General features: G+C 39.3%; 1 protein-coding gene across 1 annotated transcript; it reads right to left on the reverse strand.

Annotated features, from left to right (window-relative positions):
- Positions 1 to 1,950: 1,950 nt before the first annotated feature.
- LOC146462178 (uncharacterized) lies at positions 1,951 to 6,321 on the reverse strand. The gene has a single exon (XM_085085787.1). The coding sequence runs from the start codon at positions 5,734 to 5,736 to the stop codon at positions 4,375 to 4,377; it is 1,362 nt and encodes a 453-aa protein (XP_084941913.1). The 5' UTR covers positions 5,737 to 6,321; the 3' UTR covers positions 1,951 to 4,374.
- Between the last annotated feature and the right edge of the window lie 2,519 nt (positions 6,322 to 8,840).

The raw sequence follows: 8,840 nt of genomic DNA on the forward strand, positions 1-8,840 counted from the left end.
ACTAATCGAGTACAATCAATCACAGCTATTGTGACCCTGACATACTTCAAACTACTTGTTTTCATGTTAGTGCAATTGTTATTCAATTATTTTTAATGACTGATAAAACCACTTTCTTCATTAACGAGGTACCTACATTTTGTGGACTGTGATTTCTGAAACTAAAACTTTTAGTCTTTTTTTAGATCTGACAATTCCAGTTAACATGTGACCACGCATGTTAAACGGCTGAGCCAGAGATGTTGCAGTTCAAATTTAGCCACAAAGCCAAACTTCTTTAGCTTTGTCACACTTGCATTTCTTCCAAGTGTCACTATATCAGACAGCAGTCACTGTGTGGACAATTTACATAGTGCCAGAGATGAAAGAGATGAAAGTGAAAATATGAAAATTCATACATTTGAACTGCAGAAGAATGAACGAATAAGTGAATGATCATTGCAGTTATATACGTGACTGCTGCTTTTTCAAAATTTTTATAGCTTTTAAGAATTCTTTTCAATGGTACATTTATTTTAGTGAGCACGAGTGGTTATCATAGTTATTCTGACTCTGAGGACTACTTGTTTTTATGTTTACAGAAAATTACAAACATCACAAGAAGTGCAAGACTCCTTTATTTTTAACGGCTCCTAAAATTGCTTTGTTAATTAAAAAGTGAAGGTAACTGTACATTTTGCAGGTGGGGTATTTCTGAAACTAAAATGTCATGTATCTTTTTAGATCTGACAATTCCAGTTAAAATATTAGGAATATTTCTCAAAATTGTATAGCATGTTAGAACCCTGCTTAATGGTATATTTATTTACTGGGCATGAGTGATATTTCATGACACAGTTTAACTGCCTGTGAAAACCTTGAAGCTCAAAAAAAGAAAATCTAATTTTTTTTTTAACTGTACTCACTAAAGATGCACAATGTTAGGACAAAACATCTTAACTTTCCTGTACAAGATTTTTGGTTACAAAAGTACTGCAGCATTAATTATGAGGGTTCTCACTTAGTGCTGGCAGCTGGCTAAACAACCGAGTACTTAAAATTTTAGGTCACCTACTTTTTGATCAAAATGTTTGTAATATGTTTAATAAACCTGAATACATAACACTCATTTGCTAAATCGCCTACTTCTAGAACCTAATGTCTACTTTAAAACTTCATGAGAACACCGAATCACTGTACCTTTTTTCACCCTTTTATGAATGAAATAAGGATTGCTCTTCAGATTAAATATTGTTCTTAATAAAATCCCCTTCAAAATAAGTACTATTAATTTTGTAGTTATGATCAGGCTGAAGCAATTTGCTTACTCATAAACAAGCAAAAATTATGGTAAAAGCCGACGTTTTGGCATCATCTTGACGCCATTATCAAGACTAACTTACAAATTAAGCAGGATGTAAAATATACATGTATCGGTTTTAGCTTCAAATATTGGCAAAGGAACAAAAAACCTAAACAACAGAAACAGACCAAGACTCCTCAAAGTGTCACAAGATTAACAGTGCTAAGATTAACAATGTAATCCAGCCTGTTTCCATCAGCCGTCAATTAAGGACGGTGCCTACTATTGTTACTGCGCATACGTTCTGCACATCGCGAGATACTCAGGTTTCCTATGGGTGGTGCCTACTAATACAGGGATATTTTTGCGCAGTTTAAAACTATACGGAAAAAGCAGAACTTACCAAATGCCTTTGGTATCTCAAAAGAAAATTGGGGGTTACCATGCATTTTTCAGAGAAAATTAAGCTTGAATTTAGGAAAAAATCCCATACATTGCTTTATATTTTGGCGCTTTTTAGAGATATTGTTGCTTTATTATCTCTGAAAAATGCGTGGTTACCCCCAATTTTCTTTTTGGATTCCAATAGGCCTTGCTAAGATCTGCTTTTCTCGCATAGTCATAAACCGCACCAAAATACTTTGGCATTAGTAGGCACCGTCCTTAAATAGAGATCTAAGCGTGCAAGAAGCCAAGCCCGCTATTGTTAACTAACAATGTCTATTAGGTTAAAAATCATTCTCTGGTTAAAATTTTTAAAAACATGACCTTTCGGCTATCAGTCTATAGCCTTTAACGAACGAAAATATGTAGCGCGTAAACGGAAATATATACAGAAAGGGTGCTAAAATTTGAGAATAAAAAAAAGTGTGATTAAAGCTAAAAGGTAAAAATGGAAATGAGGACTAATTACAATAAAATGGAGTATTGCCTAGGCAATGTGTAGTTTATCAGTTTTAATGTAACCTGTGTGATGCAGGGTATGTTGGTTATGCGCCGATCAAATCGAAACTTCAAATCCCCCCCCCGGCAAACCCCGGGCATTTGACCATTTTCTGTACCCGGGAGTGGGGAATTTGACGGGTAAGGCCTTCCCGGGGGTGGGGAATTTGACCTTGCCTGGGTGGGGTGGGGAAAATTGAACCGGAAGTGTCAGGTTTCAAATCGCTTTTTTTGGGGGGGCGCCGAAGTCGCTAACAGCTATAAACACGTGTTTGGACGAGATGGAAGAGTTTAACCCTTTCACTGCGGGCCATTGTTTTTACCCCTGTGCGGACCAGCCTTGTCGCGATAATTTTCATCACTTTCGCCGTCAAATTCATTGCCAAAAATGCCTTACGGGTCAGCAGAATCGTTCCAAAACCTCTCTAGAACATCGTCAGCTGTGTATCCACTCATTGCTCGTAAGTTTCAAGAGAAAAAAGGATGAAGTAATCACAAAATTCACCCAAAAACCACGTGGAAAATCCAAGATGGCGGATAATTTGCAGTTGACGAGAAAAACAAATCTTGTAGGTTTTTTCGGTCATGTATCTGTCACCAAATGTACCAGTCTTTACCAGGCCCTCATAAGTTTATTCATATGTGGTTGATTCTTTTTTCTATGTGCGGTATTATTCATACAAGCACTGTAACTTAGGACGTACTGAGTACGTCCTCATAGCGTATGAGTAAACTGATACAGGACGTACTCAGTATGTCCTTGTAACAGTGAAAGGGTTAAAGGAAGAGATACAGCATTACAAAAAAACCTTACAAATAAAGGTCTTCAAAAGTGAGAGTGCTTAAATATTAATTATTTTTAAAGATTGTATATAAACGATGTAGATTTTTTATACAATGAGTCAAGCTGCAGCTTTGTCCCGCAGTGAATAGTGAAAGAAATAAACACTGTCGAATGAAAAACCGCTTTGGCTTTAAATGGTAGAATATCCTGCCGCGCGAGCAACATTCTACGTAGCCGGCTAACTAATTTTAAAATATGTATTTCTAGTTCTTTAGACGATGTAGTTTTTTGTGCAATGAGTAAAGCTGCGCCTTTCTCCCGCATTTGTGTCTGCAGAGGTTTTTAGAATAGCCAGAAAACACTTAACTGCAGTGAACAGTTAACAAAAAAAAAACATTGTCGAGTGAAAAACCGTCGCTTTGGCTTAAACTGCAGAATACCCTGCCACTTGAACAGTCTACGTAGCCGGCCTACTCATTTTAAATATGTTATTAAGTATCCCTCATTAAACAACCTTTGCTGTGTTTCGGAGTTAGAACAGCTTACACTTGCTGATTGACATTGTCCGACTTAACAAATTCAATTTCCAATCATTAGTTTCAATGTTAAAGTTGTCAGAGTTGTGGTTTTTGTAGTAACTCTTGACAGGAGCCGACAACGATTGTTCTTTAGGAGGGGCATTTGACAGACAAATCCGCCCGAGGGGGCGGGAATATGAACGATCCAATCTTCAAAAGTTCAAATGGCCGGGGTTTGCCCGGGGAGCGGGGGGGGATGTTGAAGTTTCAAGTTGATTGGCGCATAATACACTTGAGGCCACCTGCATGAACGTGTTGATGGACACAAACAGAAATAGTCATCAATATATAAGCATTACTTCAACAAACACAATGCCACCATGCCTACGTGTTTTTTGGAAGAGATTTGCGTGATTCCGAAATGCAACAACAAATTTGATCGCGTCATCTAAGAGATGTTATTTATTCACTAGTTTCAGCCAACTTTGAATGTGCAAACTGACTCTATAAGCAGTGAAGTGTTTGCTTAAAGATTTTTTCTGTTGTTTAGGGTTTTTTGCTCTTATGCTAATTTTTGACACTCAAACCAATATATTTTACATCCCTCATAATTTGTAAGTTAGTCTTGATAATGGCATCATGATGATGCTGAAGCATCAGCTTCTTACTAATAATTTTTGCTTATTTTTAGTTTATCTGAGTATTACCCTTCATGTTAATTTTATTATTAAAATCTTCTCATACCATTATGGGACAACAACTCACCATTCATGTATAAAGCGCACTGGGCACCCTCAGGATTGCAAATCAGAATTGCACTGGAATAACCCAGGGAACAATAAATGAATTTATAATTTCAAGTAAGTTGCATCCATGGTTTTGACAAGCAATGCAAATGGTATAATAGATGAAGCTTGTCTTGTCACCCAATAAATAGTGTCCATTTTAAAATAAGGATCAATTTCATCGGGTGATCCTGATTTGCGCATCATTTGATAGGAATATGGTTCAATGTAGGCTTGCAGAACAACTTGGCCTGCCTTGGTATCACCAGTGTCACTGTCTGTATATTTCAATTTAGGAGAGTCCAAATCAGCACAGATGATAGAGGGTGTCATCTTGATAAGAGGCCTGGATCCTTCTTGACTTGAGTCATCAGGTCGGTTTTCAGTAAATCTGGACTCTAGTGATTTTGTTACCTCCCCTGGGCTTAAGGACAAAAATGCCAAATTCCAAGTTGATGATACAACACTGCTTTCAGGTGAAAGACATGCAGATACAAGTTGAAAACGACACCATCCAGTCGGTAATGAGTACATTTGGGGCGGATCACCACTCTTGCATAATGGCGTATCAACATCAACACAGCAATCTTCACAATAACATGGATTTAATGCATCAATCTCAAAAAATCGCGAGGGAATATTTAAGTGAGCAAGGAATCTAACACAGCTTTCTTGATACTCACAACTAGCTTTGAATGTGTCGCTTGAAACACTGTTTTGCTTGATCGGTGAGCTACTGGTGAGTGATTTTTTCCGTGGAATTTTCTTTTCTTTGCAAGGAAGCTTTTGAGTACACTCCTCTCCGACATGCTTCATACAACGGCTGTGAACATCAAGGCCACATCCTTCACACTTCATGCCTTGATCTCTAATCCCCCACAAGAACCGTCCACAGAACGTACACCATTTGAAATGCTTGTAGCTATGTGGTTTGAATACGTGGGGAAAAGAATTTGCCTTTTTCTTCTCATCTTTTGGCACATGACCATCGACGTCTTTAATCACGCGACACATTCTCAGCACATCCACAACAAGATCAGTAATCGACGTGTATTTTTCAGATTTATCCTCATTGATAAAGTACCTCTCATTTTCGTATTTTAATCTGTAATGAAAAATATGACCACCGTAGCTTAATGACAGGCTATAATCACCTGGAGAACTATTACTTTCTCTTACTAAGTATCGTCCGTTGACTGGGCCATTTGCCGAGAGTAACTCCTCCGCTTTCTCTCGTGGAATTCGTCCATGAAACTCTTCTTGAAAGAAGGAAGGTCTTGATGGCACGTTTGTCATACACGCCAGGCGAATTGGCTCTGGAGCAGCGTTCTGTTGTAAAGCCAATAGCATATCACTTTGCCATCCTTTAGCCTGATCAGCAAGTTTCTGAGCTTCGACGTCGGCGTAAGGATTAGTAGGCTCCATTTCTTACGACGTAAGCTTGTTTGCTATTCCCTGGCTTGTTTGACGTCTTGAAAGTGTTTCGACCCTCGAGCTCACTGGTGTTTTTAAGACTCCTCCAAGACACAAGGTACTCCAAGACTAACAAGCTGATGTCTGATGATTTAACTTGTCTGTAACACGGCCAAAAAGAATCCTTGTGTTGTACCATAAAGATATTATTGGCTAACTCTGAAATCTAAGAAGAAATAAACCCAACAAATACAAGTCCGTTGTGGGATTTCCGAGTCACTCCGCCAATTCAAGTCGTGTGATGCAACTTGCACTTCTCTTGCTATTTTATAGTTTGGGTGAGTTGTTAAAGGCTCAGTCCTTTTTGGAACGTATTGTGTATCACACTTCCGCAATTTTAGAGTAAAGTATTTGAGGGCTACGTGCACGTTACTTGTGAAGCTTGAACATTTCACTTCTCAAACCCTGTGGCGTGACGTCACACTACGATAGCCAATGATGAAAAACGGCTCAGCGACCAACCTCGTTCCCAAGGTGATGAGGAGTGGGACTAGCACAAGGGTTCTTTTCACGCATTTCCTGTGCAATAACTTGCAATGGCTGCCAGAAAGTGTCTTTTTACAAACCGCAATTCTAGCTTTCTTCGCCTTTTTTTTTTCAGCTATTAGTAGTATGTAGTAAAGGTTTTTCTAAAAATACTTTTGGCCCACAACTTTACTGTCGACTTCCGATAATTCGAACCTTCAAGGGAAATTTAGGTTCGAATTATCGGGAGTTCGAGTTATCGAGGGTAAAATTATATAGAAAATGACTGGAAGGAAAGGAAAATTGGTTCGAGTTAGCGGGAGGTTCGAGTTAGCGAGGGTTCGAGTTATCGGGAGTCGACTGTACATGTTTTTGTCTGTATGCAAAATACTCAATCTTCTGCGTCCAAGACGAAAAAAAGTTAAGTAAAAAACCACTGAAAACCAGGACCACTGCACCGTGACAAAATAAAAGTACTGGATCCTTTAATCTTTAATATTTTCTTTAATTAGCATAATTGCCATTAGCAAAGCTAATCCGGCGATGGAGCGGCCAGCGGACACACAATAGGTTAAATTATACATGCAGAACATACAAAGAACTAAGAAGTGGGGGGGGGACAGGGGGGCGGGAGCCCGGGAGAATAGGGGGCGGGAGGGGTACGGGAGACGGGAGAGGAAAGGGCGGGAGGCGGGAGTTCTAAGAGGACGGGAAGCGGGAGAGCAATACAAAGCAGTGAATTTCTTTACTTATTAATGCGTTAGAATACTATCAAAAAAAGAACCGAACAATGTTTTACAATGTTATTTGTCCTCCATTTAGCGTCCTCCGAGGCTTTACACAATATTTTATATCCAAGGGCACACAAAAATTCGTGCTCAGGCGATAAACAGGGTTGCTTCCGGTGAAATTGTAAACCCTTTCATTGTGTTACGTCATAGCTCATGAAATGTCAAGCGTGGCATGTAAACACATGTGTGAGTGCCGCGCAAGTTGTTAGTAATCTCAAAAGAGGTGAGCATACGCGTCTTGTAAATTTAGTATCAGAGATATAAAAAAAAAATTCAATGTCGTCAAAGACCATTTTAGTAGTTCTTAGTATCTTTCAGTACGGTAGTGAGAAATCTGGGGCATGGACGACCTTCTTGGGAGTTAGCTCCCAATGACCGCCAATCGGACCGTACTAAAGATTTTGCTGCATGGTGTATGGGAATTTGCGAATAGAATGCTGTTTCAGTGAGCACGTGGAGAGTGTGGAGTGGTTCGTTTCACGACGCTTTTTTCGTTTTGGACAAGGCAAAATCGATTCCTATCACAATAGGCAGCCAAACAGCACGGGAAGCAACCAGGAACGACTTTATAGAAAAAAGGTGTAGGATTAGGAGTAGCAGGAGATCAGTGCCGCCTCCTTGGCACATTGATGAAGACTTCTTTTTGATGAACAGTTTGCCTAATTTCGAACGCTTTTTTGCATTTAATGCAGTAATTCTTTCCTCAGAGCAGTAGCAACGAGCTTAGAATTCACCACCAGTAACCCAGAGATTTAAAACTTGGATTGAAAGCAGGTCCTAAAGTTTCATTTTACCTTTTCCCGAACTAAAAGCAATTTTTTTCACGCAGTTTTAGGGAGTAAGGATATCGAGAAAGATATCAAGATTATAATTAGTGTATCAAGTAAATGCGATGGATCCGCAATACAGCGCCAAGAATTAGGCAGACGTACTGAACTCTAACTGGGGCGTTTGGCTGCCAGCTCGCCATGTCCCTATTTGAATTACATGATCCCAACAAATGAATAATTAAGAAGTGCAACAACTACTACACTGCACGATGGACTAAGACTGTTGACACTGAAAGAATGGTTAAACCGTCAAACAAAACGAACATGTTAGTCAAAAATTAAATACAAACAGCGGTGATAAAGATAATAAACTTGCGCATTTTAGCTTGACGTGGAATATGAAACGTCAAGTTACATAAAATGCGCAAGTTTATTATGTTTATCACCGCTGTTTGTATTTTATTTCTGATCAAGCTACGATGGCTCAAGAGCAAAAGTCTTTATGTTAGTCAAAATTTCATTAACTCAGAGTACAAAACCTATCAATAATGTTAACGTTAATCAAAATAAATAAAGTAAAAAAATGAAAAATGAACGGCCTACGACGAATGGTACGTCCTGGTACAGCTCTATGACTAATACGGGTTTTAAAGCCTTCTAATTTACTAAGGGACGGGAGAAACGCGAAAAAGGGCGGGAGGCGGGAGGCAAAGGTACGGGAGGCGGGAGGTTCTGACCCCCCTGTCCCCCCCCCACTAAGAAATTCTGAGTAGGAGCCAGACTTGACGATGTCAGGTGGTAATGCATTCCATGCTGGGATTGATCTTACATAAAATGAGTGTTTGTAAGCGTCAACTGAAGAGAACGGTAGACTTTCTTAAAGTCATGACTCGCCCTTGTACGGCTGTACGCGGGCACAGAGGTAAGCTCGTGGGGGAGGGAGATGTTAACGTGACCTCTATGTATTTGATAAAACATACCGATATCACATATGCTACGTCTTAATTGCAGTGAGGGCCAATTTAAGTCC

The sequence above is a fragment of the Pavona decussata genome, unplaced genomic scaffold, assembly GCF_977016875.1.
Source record: "Pavona decussata unplaced genomic scaffold, jaPavDecu1.1 SCAFFOLD_190, whole genome shotgun sequence".
NCBI lineage: Eukaryota > Metazoa > Cnidaria > Anthozoa > Scleractinia > Agariciidae > Pavona > Pavona decussata.